This window comes from Scophthalmus maximus, chromosome 10 (assembly GCF_022379125.1).
Source record: "Scophthalmus maximus strain ysfricsl-2021 chromosome 10, ASM2237912v1, whole genome shotgun sequence".
Lineage (NCBI taxonomy): Eukaryota > Metazoa > Chordata > Actinopteri > Pleuronectiformes > Scophthalmidae > Scophthalmus > Scophthalmus maximus.
The window spans coordinates 17931223-17953555 of NC_061524.1; the positions used below are offsets into that span (position 1 = coordinate 17931223).

At 44.5% G+C, this 22333-nt stretch overlaps 1 protein-coding gene across 8 annotated transcripts in view; it reads left to right on the plus strand.

Annotated features, from left to right (window-relative positions):
• Positions 1-482: 482 nt before the first annotated feature.
• The window catches only part of ebf3b (EBF transcription factor 3b), a 69026-nt gene continuing 47175 nt past the window's right edge, over positions 483-22333 (plus strand). For 3 of the 8 annotated variants that reach the window (XM_035606661.2, XM_035606662.2, XM_035606659.2), the window contains exons 1-6: positions 485-1279; positions 1597-1753; positions 2081-2144; positions 2454-2509; positions 4518-4591; positions 6425-6493. In XM_035606661.2, the coding sequence (XP_035462554.1) occupies positions 1149-1279; positions 1597-1753; positions 2081-2144; positions 2454-2509; positions 4518-4591; positions 6425-6493 (551 nt within the window). In that variant the 5' untranslated portion in view covers positions 485-1148. Of the gene's footprint in view, positions 1280-1596; positions 1754-2080; positions 2145-2453; positions 2510-4517; positions 4592-6424; positions 6494-22333 lie in introns of all 8 variants that reach the window. The other 5 variants (XM_035606656.2, XM_035606660.2, XM_035606658.2 and 2 more) reach the window with 4 other exon arrangements.

Here is a 22333-nt window from a genome sequence, read left to right on the forward strand (position 1 = left end):
AAGCTATAGTGAGATGCTTTTCGATACTTCAGTGAGCAAACAATCACGTCGAGTCCATTTGTAATGACAATAACAGACTTAATCGAATAAATGTATCAAATACTGTTAATTTTAATTCAATATAACAAAACTAATCACAGAAATTGCAATCATTAGGCCGGCTCAAACTAATTAGCAATCATTTCGAGTTATTGTCATGTTTATTATTATTATGATGATTATTTTCCTCATTATGTGTGATGGTTACACCCGGTTGAATTTGTCCATATCGTTAAAAAAAATGTAAACTCACCACATATAGGGCCTAAGCAAGAGGAAAAGTGGAGCGAGTGAGTGTTCGCAAGCCGCTGCACTACAGGGCTGCGCTCGTGCAGCGCAGCGCCGCTGCCTGACAGGAAACGTCAGAGCGCCAAATATGGTCAAAGCCACGCCCCCGCCGCGTCACACTCTGACAGCGCCTCTCCCGTGGGTTTAGAGTTTTGGCTCCCGGGAAAGATTTCAGTCCTCGGGGAAAGAGGGCTTAGTTTTGCATGTTCCCATCCATCGTGCACGACGCGAAAGGGCCCCTTATCCACCTCTCCTGTGTACTAGGAACACCTCCACTGGTGATCAGCCTTTGCCTGTGTTTGTCTTGCGGAGAAGCAGCAGCACCTTTTCAGGAGTGGGTTTTTTATTTCAACGAGAAGTCCTGAAGGTTTTGGATGCGGCGCTTCGGGGATGTGGGCACTTTGAGAGCAGCATCACCCACAAACACAAACGACTGCCATCGATTTTTCTGTGAATAGCACAAAAAAAAAAAAGAAAAGAAAAGAGAAAGAAAAGAGAAAAAAAGAAAAAAAAATACATAACAAAGAGGAACACTAGCACACGCGAGCGCACACACAAATCGCGTCTATTGAACAATTCACTTTTCCAGACTGTGGATACCGCTCTAACTAAGTACTGCACTTTGAGAATTGTTCACATCGGACGGACTGAAGAGGGAGGCAAGACCTGTGGACCAGGTTTTCCCTCGCAAGTGCGACTCGGCTCTCGCTGCTCATCCCGTGACAACGCGAGCAACCCTGAAGGATAACGCGCTTGGACGTTTTTTTTACTTCCCCCTTAATTTTCGCAGGAGGCTCTTTTCCCCACGCAAATTGTCCTAAATGTTTGGGATTCAGGAAACTATACCGCGCGGTGGGACGACGATGAAGGAGGAACCGCTGGGCGGACTGAACTCGGTCCGCTCCTGGATGCACACAGCTGGGGTGGTGGATGCGAACACAGCCGCCCAAAGGTACGCATGCCAAAAAGCATCAGATTTTTCTCACGCATTCCCTCCTCATCATATCGACCCCTCAATCCCCCGAATACTCTGTATCAATTACGGTCTCCCAATAAATGCCCCCCCTTCGGCTTTCCCCTTCTTTCATTACGTGAGATTACCCATTATTGTGACAAATCAAGAAATCTCTCTCCCCCCCCCCCCCCCCCACCGTTTATGCCGGAGCGCGCTTCTTCTGCATCTGCAATGTTTCCATCAGCCTTCTCCATCATCTAGTATCCCCGGTGTCCGCTGCTTAACTGAGCTGGTCTCTTGTTTTCTCCCCGCAGCGGTGTCGGCTTGGCACGGGCACATTATGAAAAGCAGCCCCCGTCCAACCTCAGAAAATCCAATTTTTTCCATTTCGTCCTGGCGCTGTATGACAGACAGGGTCAGCCCGTGGAGATCGAGCGGACAGCTTTTGTGGACTTTGTGGAGAAAGAAAAAGTAAGCGGTGCATTTTTTTTTCTTCTTCAGAAACACACGCACGAAAACCCTGAACATAATCAGCACATGTCTATATCGAAATTATCTTCTGTGAAATGGCAGTGGGTTACTCTGAGGGGCAGTCACGTGTAATATTGATTTAAAGAAGAAGAAAAAAAAACCTCAATTTGCTGAGGACAGAGTCGTTTTTTTTAACTAAAGGTGTTTCTCCTCTTTGGCACATATATAAATATAATTCATAAACACACACACACACACACACACAGGCACGTGTTGATGACAGGCAGCTGCTGATGTTGATTTTCACAAACTTTTGCTCTTCTGCAGGAACCAACCAGTGAAAAAACGAACAATGGGATACATTACAAACTACAGTTATTGTACAGCAATGGTGAGTGGATATTTGTCAAATATTGTCTGTCTGCATGCATAAAGCCAACAATAATAACCACAACAATCATTTTTATGATATGAATTAGAATAATAACTATTCTAATAATTATAAAGATGGTAGTGAGGATAATACACATCTTTTAGCAAAGGTTTGTTCAACGTGTCATATTTTTTTTGACATGGTACCAAACTTATTTTCCCCCCTCTCTTTATAATTTATTGCCTGCATTTCCTCAAAATTCACAAGTGGTCTTGTTTTTTCCCCTCTCCCCCTTTCTCCCATTCTCCCCCTCTCTTCTCTCCCCAGGCGTCAGAACAGAACAGGATCTTTACATACGGTTAATCGATTCCATGACGAAGCAGGTAAGCTGCTGTTACACTTGCGCCTCGAAACGCACGCGCTGCAAACCCAGCGCTCACGTCCACGGTTCACTCGTGTGCAAAAAAACAAACAAACAGCCAAAAGAAAAACCTTAAGCGCTGCTGCAAATTGTCACCCCCTGAGATACAGAGACAGACAAACAAAACAAAAACAATAGCAAAAAAAAAAATTAAAATAATAATAATCTGCTTTGCAAAATTGCACAAAATATTTAATCAAATCGCCGGTGTGACAAGCATGAGGCAGCTTCCACTCAGCGCTGTTTACGTTGGGGTCATATCATATTGCCACGAGTCCAAAGTCAACCCGACTCTGCCTGCGTTGGGGCTTCTTTAGGCTCAGTTTGTCCAGCATTAAAAATTCAACACTACATATGATCTTATTTGACTTTTTCCCTGCAAAGAGTCAGAGGTGACGCTCTAAAAGAGGGTTCCAAAAATGATGCATGAAATTTTATATTTATATATCTACAATTTTTATATATATATATATATATATATATATTTTAATATTCTTTCCTGTCGTTGCATTTCACTCATTCAATCTTCCTCACAAACACGTGAGCGACTTCTACACCCACGAGCCCAAAGCATGCAATTTTATTATTGCGAATTTATAATAAACATTTAAAGCTACATAAGGCACGGATTTTTTTTTCGTATGGTCGGTTAGAATGAGGGACATATAAATGAGACATCCATATTTCATCTGTCCACGCCGTGTTTATGTTTTGAAGCGAGGGCTTCCCTGAATAGAGCCGTGCAGCCTGGGCCACTGGTCACAGACAACATTCCTGTGCGAATGATCCGAGTCAATGATGCACAACAAGCAATTTATGGATTTCTGTTTCTACAGCTGCAAATGGCGACATAAATCAAACCAATATAGATAATCGCCCGGTTTCCCAGAAAGAAAAGAAAAACAAACCCAGAAAAAATAAATAAAAACAACCCCTCACGGGTCAAGTGGGACAGCTTCTTTAAAAAAAAAAAAAAAAGAGATTCAGATATGTCACTTTTTTTTCAAAGTCACTCTCTCATATTAGCCTGAAGCGTGCCAGGAGAGAAACAAAATATAGAACTAATTTATCAATAGCAGCAAACCATAAATAAACATCACCCTGCTTATTTCATTTAATTATTTGTCAATATTTTTGTCAATATTGTGGCACTCTGCTTGCGTTTTCCATTTGGTGCCGGTTCAGCGTACGAGGGAGGAACGAGCGTATCCTCAGCAGCGGAGGAAGGAGGGAGGGATCGGAGGGAGGGAGAGGGAGAAGAGCGGCAGAACTGATAGCTCCACGCCATCTGTTTCAGCCAATGCTCAAAAATTACTCAACCGTACCGCCAGACACCGCTTTTTATCCACAGAAAGATCATTGTTAGCGGCTCAAAATAAACAACAGATTGCCCATTAACACTTTCCCCCAAATATCCCCAGATTATAAGCATATTGATGACACTTCTATTGGATCTCTCCTTATGAAAATCTCTCTGTCTGCCTTTCTCATGCCTGTCTGTCTGAGCCACGGGATATTATCCAGATTAATACCCCAAACAAAAACAAAAAAATACAATTTATAATTATTCTCATCATTGCAATTTCCATTCATTTTATACCCATAATAATTATTTTAGAATATTTTTTTTATCATCACTGCCACTAGAATTATTGTTCCTGCAATTATTATTATCATCATTGTTTGTGATACTAATGTTTTGTAATTTTTTTATTAGATATGGCTAATTGATGTTAATATATATAATTATAATTCACAACACTGTGATGATCTTAACCACATTCTCACCCAGGACCCATCTAATATATTGTGTTGTCCCAACATCATGTTTATTCCTGCGCTGATTTATTTCCTGAAGTCCAGAAACAGCAGCTGTGTTCGTCTCATTATTTGTGAATCCATGTGAGCTAATGTGTGTTTAAGAGCTGAGTGTGTTCTCACTTTTATTCCCATCTCATTTCCTTTCTAAGGCTATCATTTATGAGGGCCAGGACAAGAATCCAGAAATGTGCAGAGTTCTTCTTACTCATGAAATTATGTGCAGGTAAGCGCTGTTTTTACTTCTTTTATTATTATTTTTATTTTATTTTTTGCCCTGTTCATTTTGCAGATCCAGGCAAAAAGTAACCCCCCCCCCTTCAATAAGTTTTGAAACTAATGATGGGATGCAGCAATCCAGACTGTGCTGTGGTCCACAAAGACACACGCACGCACGCACGCACGCACACACACACACACACACACACACACACACACTGGCAGAGAGAGAGAGAGAGCTGCTGTCATTTCTAACTTTTGATATGATGTGATTCAACTTTGATATGAATACGAATGTGACAGTGAGAATGAACCGACTGTCTTCTTCAGTGAAGGGACACTGGATGTATAATAAACCGTCAGTGACACGGTACATAAGTAATGTTTTTTAATTTACAGTTTATTTATTTTTTCTGCACTTTAAGTATCACGTTGTCATCACTGATGCCTGCCAGAGACAACATGCTTTCTGTTTAGTTATGCATAGACATTACATGCCATGTATCAGTTTTTTTTCTTTTTAGCACAGAGTCAGTTCTCGGTTGATCCCACCTGTCAACAATGATCAGCGAGCCTTTTAGCGTCATTTAACCACAAAAATCTCAAGCTCTCATATTGCGCTGCTATTCAGCAGTGTCATTGATACTAAAAGGAAAAACGCCTTTTGTTGTTATTGTTGAGCTCAGCATGAGCTTTGTGAACATTGAATTCGGATACTGTCGGTTAACCTCTCCTTTGTTGCACCGGTGCATTGTTCAAGTTACTGGCTGAGAGCGAGTGCAGCATGAGAGCTGAGAATGATTTGTCCTTTTCCATGCATAAACTCATCACTCACGCTCAATTTATACATGCATCCATCACTTATTTGTGACACGTTGAATATGCTTGTGCTCTAGAGGTAATATATATATATAAAAAAAAAATTGTCAAGAGGTGCAAGTGTGTTTTGCTGCTGAATAAAGAAAGTGCTTTAACTGCTGCCTATTATCAGATAAGTAGATATACATAATAAGGACAGTTATAATAAGAATAATCATTTAATCCTATCTAGTTTTTTTTCTCCTGCTTGTAATACAGCAGGCTTTGAATTATATTTTTGCTCTAATACTCTGCAGCACCTCAGCTATAAAACACCTCTTTATTATTGCTGCTAGAGAGTCCTGTAAATCAGACATATTTAAATAGCGTGCGGTTGACTGACAGTATAGCTTTGCACAAAATCTTTGTTTTCCTTTCCGCACCATATGGCATAAATCCATCGCGTTCACACATGTTTATATGTTTTTTGTTTCTCGCGCAGGCTCGGAATGATGTATTTGTTTATTTTTGCAGTTTTTGATTCAAGCTCTAATCAAAAGAAGTGAAAGGCAGCTAGCTATAGGCTCAGGGAGGAGACAGTTGAAACATGTGCTGGAAGATAGATTAGTGCTTTTGAGGCCATAATTGATAAATGCCCCGCAGAAATATTGGTTGAGGGTGGCACCTTGCATCTCCCTCAGAAATAGCAGCTTGGCAATTAGAGGTAAACAAAAGCTGAAGCTGTGAAAAGTGACTCCCCTGCCTCCTGGCCCAATCCCCACTCCCCTCCCCTCCAACACTAAGCCAAACAACACAACATGTTGTTTTCACCATTTTTTATCAGCCATCAGCATCAATGGAATGGATAGATTGAGTGAAGGAAATCTCATGGCCATTTTTTCCCTCCCCCCCAATATCAAAACCACTCCAAGGCACTCCATGAATGTATGTGGTTTTGCGTGCATTATTTACTTATTTTTCATTCATTTAGGAAAGTATTGCCTGTTCTCTCACACGCGCACATGTCCTGTCTCCCCTGTAGCCGATGCTGTGACAAGAAAAGCTGTGGGAACAGGAACGAGACCCCGTCAGACCCTGTGATCATTGACAGGTAGGTGCCGCTTCTTCCGCGTTTGCGAACCGGGGGGGCGGGGGGGGGGGGGGACCGAGTGAGCGCATGAATGGATGAGCAGGCGCGTTGGATGAGCGTGGCGAACAAACCAGACGCCTCCCGGTGCGCCAGGCGGCCCAGTTGGGCCGACTGGCATCTCGTGGCCCTCAGTGTGGGAACCGTGGGCGCTTCTGTGAGAGTGGCTGAGGGGCGTCGTTCCCAGGTACCGGTGCACCGAGGGGCGGTCACCACCTGGATAGGGTTTGTTCAATCGCAGGTGGCTCGATCACTGGAGGATCATGCTGGGAATACACCTAATTAGCTTAGGCAACTTCACATTTATTTGGCTGGCTTCCTTTTCTTTGTTTACAGCGGTGATGCTCTACACTGTCAATAGTCTCTCTCTCTTTTTTTTTTTTTTTTTTCATTGACTGTTTCCTTCTCTCAAGTCCGCTGTGAGCGGGGCGCCGTTAAAGTTTTCGCTTTTAGAGGGGATAAACATTTTATGTCCGCTGTTTTGTTCTTGCACCTTCAGGAAAGTGACATCTGCCACATTTATATTACCTTCATCACTTTCTAAAGAGGGAGAATGAATGGTTTCCTTCCGGGCACTGGCATTTTTTCTCACCCTGTGAAACTATATGTCCCGGTCAGTCTGAATATATTTAGGTAGGCGGATGTGTGTGTGTGTGTGTGTGTGTGTGTGTGTGTGTGTGTGTATGTGTGTGTGTGAGCGTGTGGTGGATATAGGGGCGAGGTAGGGGGTTTCGTTTGAGCCTCGATCTCAATGTAACTCTCACCACGTAGTAGGGAGAGACAGCAATGCTAATGTTTGACTAGCCGGAATCACTGTTTGCTTAGCGGAGAATGCCTGGTATCTGACAGAGGGGACAACTCTCTTATTAGTAATCAAATAGGGCTGAGCAGTTGTTGCTGCCACTCCACTCCAGCGGCTTCTCATGCATCAGGAAGTAGGAGCTGGCTGCCCTGGGAGCCTGGATGGATTACCAGAGCTACTGCTGTCTGAACTCAACCTCGCACACACACACGCAGATAAATGCAGATACACTCACACACACACACACACACTCACAGACGAGGACGCAAACACGGCAGACAGACTGACACACACACTCTCGCACGCACGCACACTGTCATACGCATGCATGATGCTTGTATATTGTTCATGCTGTTGCTCTGGCTGGGTGTTTATTTTCTCCATGACAGTCACATTGCATGCCAAAGAAAAGTACTGATGAGTTTAGGACAATGTAAAGAGAGAGTTTTTTTTTTCCGGTGTATAAGTGGATTGCTCAATTTATCAGTCAGGGGCATTTGTCAGCGAAGGGATGATTTTAACATATAACTTGAGATGTCTATACTAATTTCCGCTGCTTTCATGTTTGCTTTGTGTCGCTCTGCTGACTTTTCTTCACTGCTTAGAGTTTCGCACGCCATTGTTCTCCAATCTGCCGGCACAAAACGTGTAACATAAGTACAATAAGCAAAATGAACGCGCGGAGAATTAAAGTCAAGAAGAGGGGTGGGAAAAAAAAAGAACAGGGGGGGAAAGAGAAGCGGATGGATATTGTAAGCTCAACCGGCTCAGGGAGGGCTCGGATTTTCATTGTGATGAATCTGAATGGGAGTGGAGTATCCCTTTCCTTGCACAATGAGCGGCTCTGTTGAAACACAAAAGCATATGTTCCTCATTAGACCCTCCCATTGTCTCCATGTCGTAACTATGAGCCCGTCAGCTCACCCTAACAGACCCACACAGGTTCCCAGTGACTGGAGGGAGGCTCGCAGAGAGGGGTGCCTGTGAAAGGTTGCGGGGTTCAGCATGAGTTACGGACACGACCGGAGCACAGCGAGCTTAGGTCTGCGTCGTACGATTATTTACTGCAATTACTCGACTATTCCCGCAGTGCACGTGGGTAAGCTTTTAGTCAAAGCGTCCATGTTTTACAGCCATTCCTGTTACATCTGTCATTTTCCCATGCACATCATTACAGGCACCTGTGCTGCGGTCGCTGCTGGCAGAAACTGATTATTTCCAATTGAGTAGAACATAGTTGAGTGACATAAACCTAGAGGAGAGGTTTGATTGTTGAATCATGCACGTCTCATCTGTCTACAATTACAGTATGAAAACCATGCTCGCACTGCCACATTTCCCAGAGAAACAGTAGCATGGTCGAACCTTAAGAAACAGATTTGGAGTGAATCATTGATGGCGTTCGTTCGCTGTAACATTTTCCCAGATGGTAAGAGGGGAGAGCGCGCACAGCTAGCTGGCATCTAGCGAGACATTAACTGGCGTTCCCATGGATCTGGCATATCCACCGGAGTTTGGGAAACTTATCATTCCAAATGTGTCCTATTTTCCTGCGGTCAAGCCAGACATCTGTTTACCCTATTTTCTCTCAGAGGTTTGATACAGACTTTCACTCAGATTTTTGAAGAGGAAGGATTCTCTTTAAAAAAAAAAAATAGAAAAATAAAAAAAAGTTGGTTAGATATAGGCCCAACAGCTGTCACAAAGTTTCAGCACTGCTTGGTCTTTAAATATTTCAGCACTTACATTTGATGTCCTTGCATTATTCATACTCATTTTTTGGACGAAGAAAGGCCCTATTTTGGATGCATTTGGGTGGCTTTATGTGTGTTGTGACTCAAATTTCAATATATTTCGGAAAAGTCGGTGTATTTTATTATACAAAACAAAGTATATCGTCTTCAGTAGTGCGAGCGTACATTTTTCTCTCTCCCCATATCAAACCAGAGTAAAAATGTCAACGTCTGTAACTGCTCATGTCAATTAAAAAAAAAATTATATTTTTTTGTGACTGTTCCTATGACCGCAGCACTTCGGCGTAATCTTCTCCACACTTTATAAATACTGCAGTGCTACAGATGTCACATTTATAACTTAATGGCGCCTTAAAGTAAGCGGGGGTGTAGGTTTATTCAGTCGGTAATTTGAGTCTTTAGAATTATAGTAATGGGGTACCAATATCTGATTAGATGGGTTTTCCCATTTACAGTGCATGTAGTGTATAGTCAAACATAACTCAATTTCTGAAGACTCTCCCCCGCCTGGTATCCGTCTTCACTCTCTTGCATATTGACTTTGTCTTCTCTTGTGTGAAAGATTAGATACATTGTTGGGGCTCACACATGGATTTTGTAATAAGACGGCACATGTTGTTGAAAGAGGAGAGAAGAGGACTCGTTCTGTGTGTCGGGGTTCAAAGGTCGCCCTTTACTCTGAGAGGCTGGAGCAAATGTATGCATGCAGAATTGAGACAGACAGAGAGAGAATGAGTTATCAGTGTGTATTCTACCCATATATGAATTTTCAATTTTAATGTATGTTCATAGAGTTTAACATCCCGTGTCAATTTACGCTGCCATTCAGATTCCGGACCAGACCTAAACATGTCAGCTCCATTTATTCCAGCGGCCGCGGCGCTCCCTTTCACTTCCTGTCACAGAGGTCAAAGAGCACTGACCTTTGGAGTGCAGCCCAGCCACTGAATAATTCATGACATTGACTTGTTTTTCCCCTTATTTTTCCCCTTGTCTCTCTTCTTTTTTTTTTGGTCAGCACACATGGCTGTGCTGTGGGAGGCTTTTATTCATTTAGCTCATTTATAAAGGCCTCATCGCACCTGTTCGTGTGTTAATGCAATTAAAATTTGGCCTAATGTAAATTTTGCTTAGCTTTCCGTTATGTCCCTCATTAGCGAGTCTGTTTTTTCTAAACGACTGCGCGTTATCGTTCATTTGTGGAACACCTACGAGGTCATTTCCCAGAGTGCACTTGACTTGTTGTCAAGTTGTTTACCAGAAACAAAAGGACCGCAGCCTTAGAACGCCTCGCATGTGCTTCCCCCGGCCTTCTAAGAAACAAATCGGAAAATTTGTGCGCTCCCATCTGGTTTTTGCAAAACCGTGATTACCTCCAAAAGCTGAACAAATGCCAGTATTTATAAGGTCAGCCCTTTATGTGGAAATGTGATGTAAATGAGAATCAGTGAAAGGGGACATTAAACAAAATTAAATTCATTGTCTCCTTTAATGTCATTTACATTTTTGGCTAAGCCCTGGACTGTCAAAGCGGATTTCTGAAACCATTTTAATTGCACATCAGCATTGGAAAAGAGGGTGTGTTTTCACTGAGCGGCTGTCTTGATAACCTGCAAAGAGAAGTGTGTTTGCGAAGTACCTAAATGACATGTTTTCACTGCATCTGCGGAGGGGCAATTAAGATGGCACTCAGTAGGTAGTGTTAATCTAGCATTGTGCGCCCACCATCCATAATGAAAACGATGCAGTGGCACTGTTTCTGTGATTGAGAGTTGATTGCTGCAGGTGTTTCTTCTGGATTCTTTGACATTATACCATCGGGCTGCGGGACCTGCGCTGCAGTGTGTTTCTAGGCTTTAAAGTGAGTCAATTAAAGCTGGTAACTTGAATGGGAAATGCCTTTTTTTCCTCTATTTACCCATGCGTGCACAACGCCTTTAATTTGTGGCTCAACAATATGTCAATCGCGGTGTTTTACTTATGGCTCTGTTTGGTGTAATTCATGAGACAGATGTGAGTTTTTTTTCCTGACGCCCATTGAGAAATGGGAGGAAAAACTGGCCACCCTTGCCTGAACCGACACGATGTTTGAGTGAAGCCTGTCTCCTCCTGAGCCAGAGTAGGAAGAGCAGGAAGTGTTGAGAGCGAAATCTGTACTTGGCAGCTCTCCCTTGGCTTGCACTTGCTGAAAAATGAAACCCAGACCCTCTCCGCAGCCTCAGAGCCAGAACCTCCTTCCCAGTGCTCCACAGCATCCAGGATTGGGTAATACTGTTCACTAAGCAAAACATTACCTCAAATTATTCTCGCCCTGTTTTCTATTCCCTCCTCCCTCGTGTCGGTTTTATCGCAGTTTGTAAATGTCAAGACACGTACAAAGACGCACAGTATAAATGATATTTTCCAAATTATGCTCACATGTTTGGGTTCACATGAGTGGCGGCTGAACGTAACGTGGTGCCTGACGCTCCCGGGGGAGGCCCACCTCACTAGGGTAGGATTCCCCAGTGGCATCAGCTAATGGCAAGACTTGACAACAGCAGAGAAGCCGGGGGTGTTGTGTTTTACTAGCGCTGAGCAGGGGTGATGACTTTAACATGTGTGCAGAGAAAGACGGGGATGTTTGCGTGGTGTGTGCGTGCGTTTTGTGTGCGTGCCTCTGTGTGTGCACACACTTGCACGTACGCGCGCGAGTGTTGGCGCACTCGTGTGTTTGTGTGTGTGTGTGTGTGTGTGTGTGTGTGTGTGCTGTGCTAAAGAGAGAGGTGTGCAGTACGAAAGAGTGGCGCGGGCCAACAGAGCGACGGATTCGGCTCCAGCTTGACGGCAGTGAAAGACGAAACATGGTTCCACATGTGTTGAGAAAGAGCAGTCCATCTGTCCATGGAGACAACCCCTCCCCCCTTCACCACCCCCTTCTCTTTCCGTCTTTCCTTCTCTTCCTCTCCTTCTCCTGCCCCCACTCTTTTACTCCCCTGGTTCACTGCTGACAGAAACAAGGCCAGAGCTGGGGTGATGGGATGAATGCCGGGCCAAGAGCAACATTGGACCTTGTATATACACACAGTTACACACACACACACACACACACACACACACAGGCTGAAGAGAAATAAGCTCAGGTTATCGAATATTTTTTTGCCGTACGTTTTTAGATGTTGTTAAAGTTCACTATCTTCAGTTCTAGTCACTGACTTGGTTCAGCGCTGTGCTAATGGGACCGAAATGAGGCGGTGGAGCAACGCGAGTGATTTATTTTGACATTATGAAAGAAAACAATCTGTTTAAGATTTATTCACTTTTTCCTGACACACTGCTGCAATAAGCCACCGCGGAGAAAACCTTACATTATTGAAATTAAATCTGAAGTAAATAAAACATGCCAGTCTTTCTCCAATATTTAGCAGCTCTCTTTTATAATTAAACTTTGTAGCTGTTTTGAAGACGCTGTTTGGTTTCTCGAAGCATTAATGACGCAAGAGCTTTGTCAAACAGATCCTGATTCTGTGAATCACATTTAGGTCACTCAGACCAGTGGTTTTTTTTGTTGTTGTTGCCATTTTTTCCGTTTGAAAAAGGGTTTCTTTTCTTTCTCTTGGCATGTTCTCACTCCCATTCAATCCTTATTAGGTTTCCCCTAATTGTCAAACAAACTGTTGGGTCGACCTCAGTCGTATCTGGCCGTAAAACAGCACATTAGGCCCTGGTGAGGGATATATGTGGTATTTCATCGGAGACGGAGTAATGCTGGGGTTTTATGGTTAAGTACCAGTTCACGCCCACGCCATTTGTTTCGCATTAGACTGGAGGTTTTGTAAATCAGATCAATATGTTCGCTGAGATGTGATTCCTTGTCGGGATCTCCCGAGTCGTTCTTTCCTCAAGTATTTTTCTTAGGGGACTGGTTGTCGATGCACACTCCTCCACTCCGCTCCCCTTGCCATCCTTCCTTTTTCCCCCCTACCTCCGTCAGTCCCTCCCTCCATCCCCACCTCAATCCATTTCCATTTTCTGAATGTAGCAATTTGTAGTGTGACACGGGCAAGATTAGGATGGGAAGCAGTCAGAAGATTTCATCGGACATGGTCCTGCTCCCGCTGGTGTGAGGTCACAGGACAAAGACGCGGGAATTCGGGGATAGGGTCATCAGTTACCTCGGGGAAACGAGCTGGTCTGCTGGCTGCTCTGTTGGCCCCAGGGGTGCCTGGGATGTATCGGACGAGAAGCCCCAGAGAAAGAGCCCTGAACCAGTGTCATTTATTAAAAGTGACAAGTTATTTCTAACTATAGCTCTGTTTTTATTGTTTTACAATGCTGTCATTTGGAACAGTGCCCCTCTGTTCAGGAATCACAAACAAGTGATGAATGAACGTAGCATTCCTTTTTTTCATTTTACTTTATTTTATTTATTTTTTTTACATATACACATGCTTGGTGCACTTTGGTGCCATTACATTATATTTAGAATTGTTGTCGGTCTGCTTAAATTAAACAAATGTGCAAGTTTAATAAAGATCGACTGTATGATAAGTGTAAGAAAAATATTTCGCTCTCCACCAGTTTTCTCGAGGACATTTGTTCAGTAAATTAAGAACAGCTTACAGTATGAATCTCGAGCTGACCTCCACATAATCATTTCCAGAAGTCCCACAGAACATGACCACACTATGGTGCATGTGCGCAGAGATTGGGGAGCCTCCGCGCCTATTTTAGTGTGTGTGTTGGTTGGATTTATTTTCATTCTGGAGTTTTTCTTTTTAATAAAAAAACACAAGATTCATGCTAATAATGGAGTATTTATTCAAAGTTTGACCAATGCTCCTCATTGAGGGTCACGAGGTACTCTGCTCCCCCTCTTTTTTACTTTTTTACTGCCAGCCCCAACTGTGTTAATGATATATGACAGAAATTTCCTTGTGCTGGTTCAGTGGCAAGAAAGGTCCTGGCTAGTCTATATCAATCCATCTGACTTATGTTCCCATGTCTTGAATTACCGCTTGATGGAAACCTGCTGTGGGCTTCTTTTGCCAATTGAAATCAGATCTCCTCCACAGCCTGGTGTGATATTGATCCATATTCAACACCCAGGCTGCCGATCGATCAGTATTGATTTACAATAAAAAACACTCCTCTGCTTGTTCAGCACTGCGATCGATACTTTAAAGCAAAAGGAAAAAAAAAATTAGAAAGAAGGGGGGAAAAGGGATTTTGCTTCTTTTTTCTTTTTTTTTTACCGCACAGTGACCAGCTGCAATACATACAAACATGTGAGGGGATGCTTCATTTCATTAGGACACTGACAGTGAGTTTAAGTGACCGAACCTTGACCACACCGGCAACCAGCGACCACATCGGCAGTGAACAATGATCCTCTCCCGCCATGTGAGACAAACCAATAAAAATGGTTTAACGGGATGACACTTCTATAAGGACTCATTTATTGAAGGAGGTGTGTCTGTTTCTGAATTAGTGGCACATCTGCACTGCAACGGGGAGTGCTAAAGCTGTCATATCAAATCTGTCCGAAAATTGAAATGGAATGCCGAAAGTGGTGGATCAAGCCCGAGCACTTCAGCTTGATTTCAGCGTGTTAACACGATGACATGATTTCCTGTGTTTTTGATATTAATTTGTTTCCTGCGCTCCATCCCGCCCGCACACACACACACACACACACACACACACACATGCCTGGCTTCTGCCTCCCACACAGTCGTTATTAGGACCCGGTACAATACCGAACACGCCGACACAGAATAAGGCGACCCATCCAGCTCCTGTCCAGATTCACTTTTCTCTCCGTCACATCTTAGTCTTAATCTCTCAGACTTCCTCCCCTCTGCCAAATAACCGTTCCCATCCAGCAGGTCCCAGCTTTGGCCCGGGCTGCCAACATCTGAAAGTTATTATCCCCAATCTCTGACATCCAGGAGTTTACAGTTATATAATGATGGGGAAAACCACATGTCCCCAGAGGCAGAGAACATTTTTGAGATGCCTCCCCATCTGTTTTGGGGGAACTGCCCCTTTTGGGCCAAACTCAGAATGGCAGGCAGGCAGATTTTTTTTTTGGTAATCTTTTTTATTTTCTACCACTGGAACACGCCAGTCTGGGAGTCATTATATGGGGTGATAAAGCAAATCCAATTGGGTCAGGTTCCCCTCCACACAGTACTGGTGGCACCGGCTCTCCCTGCCTCACTGCTCGTCCCTGACTGTGTAAGTGGTGGTTGTTTGTTTGTCCTAGAGAGGCTGGGCTGAGGGACTAATGCAAGCCCGGGGGCCAGCCAGGTCGGAGGCGACGGTAAACCCGAGCTGCCTGGCGTAGCAGTGCTCCCTCGCTGCTGGCTTGGCCTTGTTTGGACTGCAGCTCCGGTTTGCTTTCTTAGAGGGAAGCTGAGCCTCCGTAATCATTGAGCCTTTCGCCCGGGTGGGGAGCACCGCCGAGACCAGAGGGAGTGATGACATAGGTCCGCAGAGGCCTGGCCCGGTCCACCCCTGCTGCTCTTAGCATATTTATTTTCTCTTCTCATTGTATGGTTTGAATCACACCATATTATGTTCGGACCCTATGCACGTGCGTAGGCACTCAGATGTGATGAGGTGAACGGCGTAAAGCTGTAGGTTTTGTTTTTACTAATAATGCCGGGGATTAGTGACTTGCTGACCTCAGTGTAATCTTTATTAGTCTGTTAACCATACACTCTAGTTATGAATAACTGATGTGGGACACAGACATGCAGATTAAAAACAACACTAAGGTGTAACCTAACCAAATTGCATGCTATTATTAAATCAATACTAAACCGATTATTTTTCACGTCATGCCTAGGAAATGCATGTTTCTGCCAAAATGTTCCAAAATCGTTCACATTAAGATAATTTAAGATACCCATCTCGCACCCTGGTCGCTCTTCAAAAAATGTTTTATTCAACGTCAGCACTCTGTTCTGTTTTGTTACGTTATTGAAATGGGTTGTCGATTCGAATAGAGTCAACCTGGTGGGCCAATCTCATTGTAGCCAGTGGAGAGTGAAAGCCATCGCTGCAGTGTAGGATCACCAGAACACACACAGAGATTGGACGAGGGGGGCACTGAGAGTGAGAGTGCCTTCTCCAGATGGAGATCCCAGATATGGGGGGAAAATGTCCGGGCCATTTTCCAGGGTTTCCATAATGGGAATCTACCCCTTGCTTGCTTATTAAGTTGTGCACACAAGGAGGAGTGAGGGGAGAGATGGAGAGGAAAGGAGATAAGGGCAGGCGAGGCGAGAGATGGACAACCTGCGCGCCGTCACCTCTCTGTTGTAAGTGTCAAGCAGACCCTGTCGGAGAAATCACAGGTCATGTGGATAGATGATTGTCAAAGCGCCACATTGATACAAGGGCTTTCTTTTCTTTTTTTCTTCCCCCTTAGAGCCGCGGAGGCGCATGATAAGATTTGTTTTTGTTTTCTGTAGGAGAGGGAGAAAGTATGACATTCAGGTCAGGAAGGTCGGCGCTGGGGGTCACGGGGTCGCAGCCCTTTTTGGTACCTGAGTAACCTCACATGGCTAAGCCATTTCTCAGGCTCCCAGAAATGATTGTGGGGTGTGGGGGGGAGGGGGTGGAGGTTGAAGAGGTAGGCAGGAGAGTGATCTATCAGCGGCAGCGGCAGACATGCAGACAGCATGGCAGCTACTGCGGCTAAACAGAGTGAGACAGATAGGCAGAAGTCTCTCATACGTAACACCAGGAGCTTTAAGAAGACAGTGCTGAGTGTTATGGATGCTTGACATTGACCTCTCAGACGGCAATGGTGTATTTATCAAGGTTGCAGGACAATGGTGTATTTGTTTGTAAATTATTTAGTTCGCTGGGTGAAATGCTACTTCTAACCCTCACGCAACGTTTGCCACTTTTGTTGTGGTAGATAAGAGCGGTCCGTTTCCGCTCGTCCTTTTGTGCTTCCTGTCAGATGTTTTCTACGAGGCTTAGAATTTAGGTGATCATATTTTTTGTCAGTTCTATCAAGTCAAATCTACTATAAAAAAGAGAAAAAGGGAAAGAAAAAAAGAAGCTCTGAAGCTCACATTTCTCTCGAAGAGAAATATTTGTGTACAGATAGGCCTGTCATTCTGTGAAACAACATTCATGATTCTTTTATTGGTGCTCAGCCATCACCCCCTCTCTTCCTCTGTGGGGAAAAAAAGGGCTAGTCTACAAAGTGGCTTTTTGTCGTTTGAGAGAAGTAAACTTCATCAGGTCGACGGCGAGGTGTGCTTCACATGTCACTCAGTCGAGCTCCCTCCTAATGAAATGCTGCATACAGATTTCTGCCTGCGGGCTCGGGGGGATAAGACCGTGGTAACAGAATGAAACAAACCCCTTCCCATTCACTTCACTCACACACACACACACACACACACACACACATTTGCAAACACACACACACACACACACACACATACACACACGGTCTTGCTGGAGAGCATCCATGTGAGGAGATCCAAATCTGCAATTTATTCAAATATTGATATTTCTACTTGTCAGGAGAAAGGTGCCTTGAAATTTCCTCTGAGTACTCCTGTCAAAAAAATAGCAGGAAATATGTCAGATAATTCATAAATGGAGTTCAGCGCTGCAAAGTCAGTTGGGAACAGCAAAAATATATATGCTTGTCAATGAAGAATAGGAGCAATATTACAGAGCCTGCTACTCATTCTTCCATCATGTCAGGCAAACAGCTTTTTGCAGGCCCATCAGTGTATGTTTCTCAGTCCGTGTGTGTATTTCTGTATGTGCATGTATATTTGTATATGTCCCTGTGTATGTACATGTGTATGTATATTTATGCATGTGAATGTGTGTGTGTGCTTTGGCTATGTTGTGACTTCTACTTAGATGTGTTTGTTATCTTTTTCCATCAAGACACCCCATTTCCCATCCCGACGCAGCCAATGGGAACGCGTCCGTTTTTTGTTTTTTTTTGCAGAGGTCCGTAACCGGACGCTGGCCTCCATGTGGTTTGCATTAGGGCCCCCGAAACTGTGAAGGACGCCTCGAATGACGTGAGGCACTTGCAGACCAAATTCCATTCTGCTGAATGGTGGAGAAAAGAGCTCTTCGGAATCCTCTGAGATTTTTTGGCCCGGGCCCGCCAGCGATTAAAATAGGGCGGAAACCAATAACTCAATGAATCATGGGGCAACATCCCATGAAATCTCTTACCCCTTAGTCACACCCTCATGCAAACCCAAATCAACTCGAACTCTGCTGATTAGTCGTTTTTCCAAAGTGAAAAAAAAGGGAAATCGGACAAAAGTCTTGTTCTTTTCTCCTGTTTATTGAACAGAACTTTCGACACTCAGAGCGGAACAGGCTCTCCCTCTCTCTCCCCCGCCTGCCCCTCGCGGTTAGTTACCTCCATTTTGACAAAGTGTGGGCTTCCCTGATGATGCATCGCTTGACCATTTTGTGCCAAGGCGAGACAGAATAGGACGCCACGTATCTGCTGCGGTCATGTGATGCCATAGTTCATAGCTGTTGATGAGATGCAGTTTGGCACAGCTTGGGACCCATCTGGGAGATGCAGATACGCAGACAGAAGTATTTTACAGCAATGCATCTGCGTGCTTGAAGAGCTATTTAGCATATGCTGCTATATGAGAGAATTTTATTTGCCGTTGCCAGCTGCAGATTAGTCTTCATTTCCCCCAAAATCCGACGGAACAGCTGATCCACAGTCGAAGACGGCGGGAATCGGCCAAAACATGTTTAATTTCATTATTATAATCCAGCGTGTTATTTAATATTTTACTTAATAACAGAGTGCATTTCCAGTTTTTGCGTGTACCAACAATAGCAGTGTCAAGCAGTGCAGTGATGCTGCTGCCAGGGCTGGCCGGTTTGTTTCTGTTAGCTCGAGCAGGAGTCAGAGCCCATGCTGCTGCTCTAACTCAAGTGGCCGATATGTTAGGCCATCTAGGGCATGGCAGGCGGTTGACAGTCCATGCAGCCTGTCTACCCACAGGACATCTCCACACAGTGTGTCCACAGTGGGGCCAGCGCTGTCATCTGGGCCCACTATGGACCACTGCTCTGCTGACAGTGAGAGGGTAAACGTTTACCACCTCAATCCCCCATTAACTCGGTGAAGGCGCTTCGATCCTCTGTGAAAATAATGATATTGATTGGGAGCTTGGCTCTACAAACGAAACGGTTGCAACTGAAAGAGGGATGGGCCCTTGCATTAGAATATGGGATTTTCAAGGATAAAAGAGTGTTTGGATCTTGTTATATTTTTCCTCTCCTCCGTCTCCCTCTAGCTTTCCCCCCACCTCCTTGTCTCCTCGCTTTCTGCATTTTTATGTGTGTGCATGTAGTGTGAGAGCCTCAGTGTCTCCTAAGATTACCCTCCGCTATCCCCGCAATCAAACAACAAATGACAACATCATTGCTCAGGCCTTTCAAAATACGACACAAAAAAGTGTGTTGTAGCTACATTAACTTGCAACAACCCCCTAATAGACCCTTGTGGGTTTTGTATATCCCCCCCCGTTCTCTTCCCTCTCTTCTCTCTGCTTGGCTGTCACATATCCACCCCCCTCGCAGTGCGAGCCTCCGAGCCTCGGTGGAGATCAGGAGCTCCCTGTCGGAGGTGCTTTGTCACGTAGCCCAGGGAGCGTGGAACTCACCCAGAGCTGTTGAACAAACACAAGCACAGGGGCTGTCAATAGCAGCTCCGCAAACTAATTGCCTGTCAAATGAACCGCCCTCGTTAAGCTGCCCTCACACACACGCACGCACGCACGCACGCACACACACACACACGTGCACTGTGACATTCATACGCTCACACACATGCACTCACACGGAGCCGATTTGATTCAAAGAGTAGTGATACCTTGTTAGAAGAAAAGACACGCGAGTGGCACTTCTCTGTTTGCCGTCTTGTTTCTGCAATCGTTACCGCCGTGTGTAGTGCAGTCACCGTGAGATTGCCTTTTTGTTATTATTAAGGGGAACATAGCATTGCATAGCATAGCTGATGTAATCCAAACATATCCCACACGCCCTACAGTAAATCACTATTTCGTTGTTTAAAAAAAAAACAACGCTCATTAGATTGTAGCATATCTCCATACGCCAAATGTTATTGTTTTTGTGTTTGTTTTGCTTCTTTTTTTCTCTTCTTCTTCTTCTTCTTCTTCTTCTGTAGTCATTAGGCGGTAGCAGTGGAGTGCCCAGCGCCTTGTCTGGGTGCCTGTAACAGTGCTGTCGGATTGACACAGCTGGGGAGAGCAGCTTGAGGCTGCACGCTCAGGAATACACAGGGGTGTTCAAAGCCCCTCTCTGAATCCTGATCAGAGCGCTGCCCCGGCCAACTGATGGCCTATTAAATATACATGCGCAGAGGTCAGAGCTGGAGGTCCCGGCTTCCTCCCAGCCATGTGCACTTAAGCGGAAGGGCTGGGCAACAATAAAACCTCCTCTCGCTCCAGCGAGCTCTCCCCTGACACCCTCACCTCCAGTGTGTACGTCAAGTACAGTGCTCACCTAGCGCTATATTACAACTGCCTTTGTGAAAAGGCCAAATGATGCATTTTTTACATGGTTATTATATATTTATATTCAATAACACCAAGGACCACTCTTGTGTCTGTCTGTCTCCTGTGTTTTTTTTTTTTCCCCCCCGTTGTCGCTGATAAATAGCCCCGCTCGACACAGGCGCACACAGAGTTTACACAGAGTTCGTCTTTGTAGTTTACCAGCGATTGAGACGAGAAGGTGGAGGGAAGAGCCCCATAATGGCCAGTCATGATTAACATATTCAGAGTGACACTCTCTCTGTGTTCGTTCGTTAAGCCCGGTCTGTCTGACTAATGAAGTGGAGCGGCAGTTTATCAATTAACCCAGCACTGAGCCATTTGTGCTGGGGATAATGCTCGCGCCGGGTGTCACGGTGATCCAGTTTGGTGCCCTTTAACCCCCGCGAGTGTCCAACGAGGCAGGACGGTGTGACAATGACAGCAAGACACACAAGTCCAGCAACTGGAGATCCTCTAAACAGGATTTGCGCCCGCTGTTCACCGGCAAAATACAGGGAGACGGGGTGTGGGATGGATCGGGTAATAGGATCATGAAGAAAAGATCTCCACAAACTAACATTGGGGGTTTTCGGCATTCTCCGACTTCGCATAGATCATAGCAAACAACTTAGTGCTGTCTCTATTAAAACAAGCCCTCCCCTGCCATTATCTTTCCCCCCACTGCTCCTTCCTCCATTTCACATTGTTTGTGTTCATTAAGACATGGGCGACCTGCCTTATCCACACATCAGACCCAGCTCTCAAGAGTAATTGCGATGGTCTCGCCGAGGATAATGTGGTTTAAACTCAGTATAGCCTGTCTATTAGGAGAGACATGATGGCAACCACAAATAATAAAGAACTATTTATTCCTCTCTCCGTGACGCTAACTAGGTAACATATCAAGCCAGCACCGCTAAGGGTCTCTCTTACTGTCAGATGTGGCACCCTTCATCCATTCCCAATGGCCCTCGCCTCGACATCCCTGCTCTTCACTTTCTACATGAGCCTGGTCATAAATGCACACACACCTCATATATATTTGATAGTTAATATTTATCCTCGCTAGGGAAGTGCACTTTACATGTGGTAACATACGATTACCTGCAATTCTTATAGCAAAGAAACAAAATCGATATGGATATATAATTCATGACGGAGGGGCTATCAGTTTTTATGGCTCTCTATCCTGCCTCATTAAAGTTTTATCGTAATTGACTGCAAGCAGGAGTTTTTAAGGCATGTTTCTCCCTCACTTTCTACCTTTAATAATTAAGTAAAGTTTAATTGGTTGTATTTTGAAGCACCTAGTGGATGATAGGAGTCTCCCGAATTCAGAACCATAAATTATATAGTGCCATGTTATGCATTAACCTGTCAGTTTGTACATTTGTTAAAGCAGAAAAGTATGGTCCCAGCCCCCACCCCCAAATCACATCCAGAGATCAAGTAACTGACCGGCCACTTCAAAAAAATTCCTTTTTATGTCTTTCATTGCCGTGTTAATGTAGTGACATGATGCTGTCACTCAGAGTGCTCCCATCCACCGCCGGCCCCGAATCGACTCCGCTGATTGGTGGTCAACTTGTTCTGTTGACGGGAGATTGACAGACGGAAAATTGCACTCTCAGATTTCACCCTTCATTCGCTGCAGTTGTTCTTCCACTCGTCAACTCTC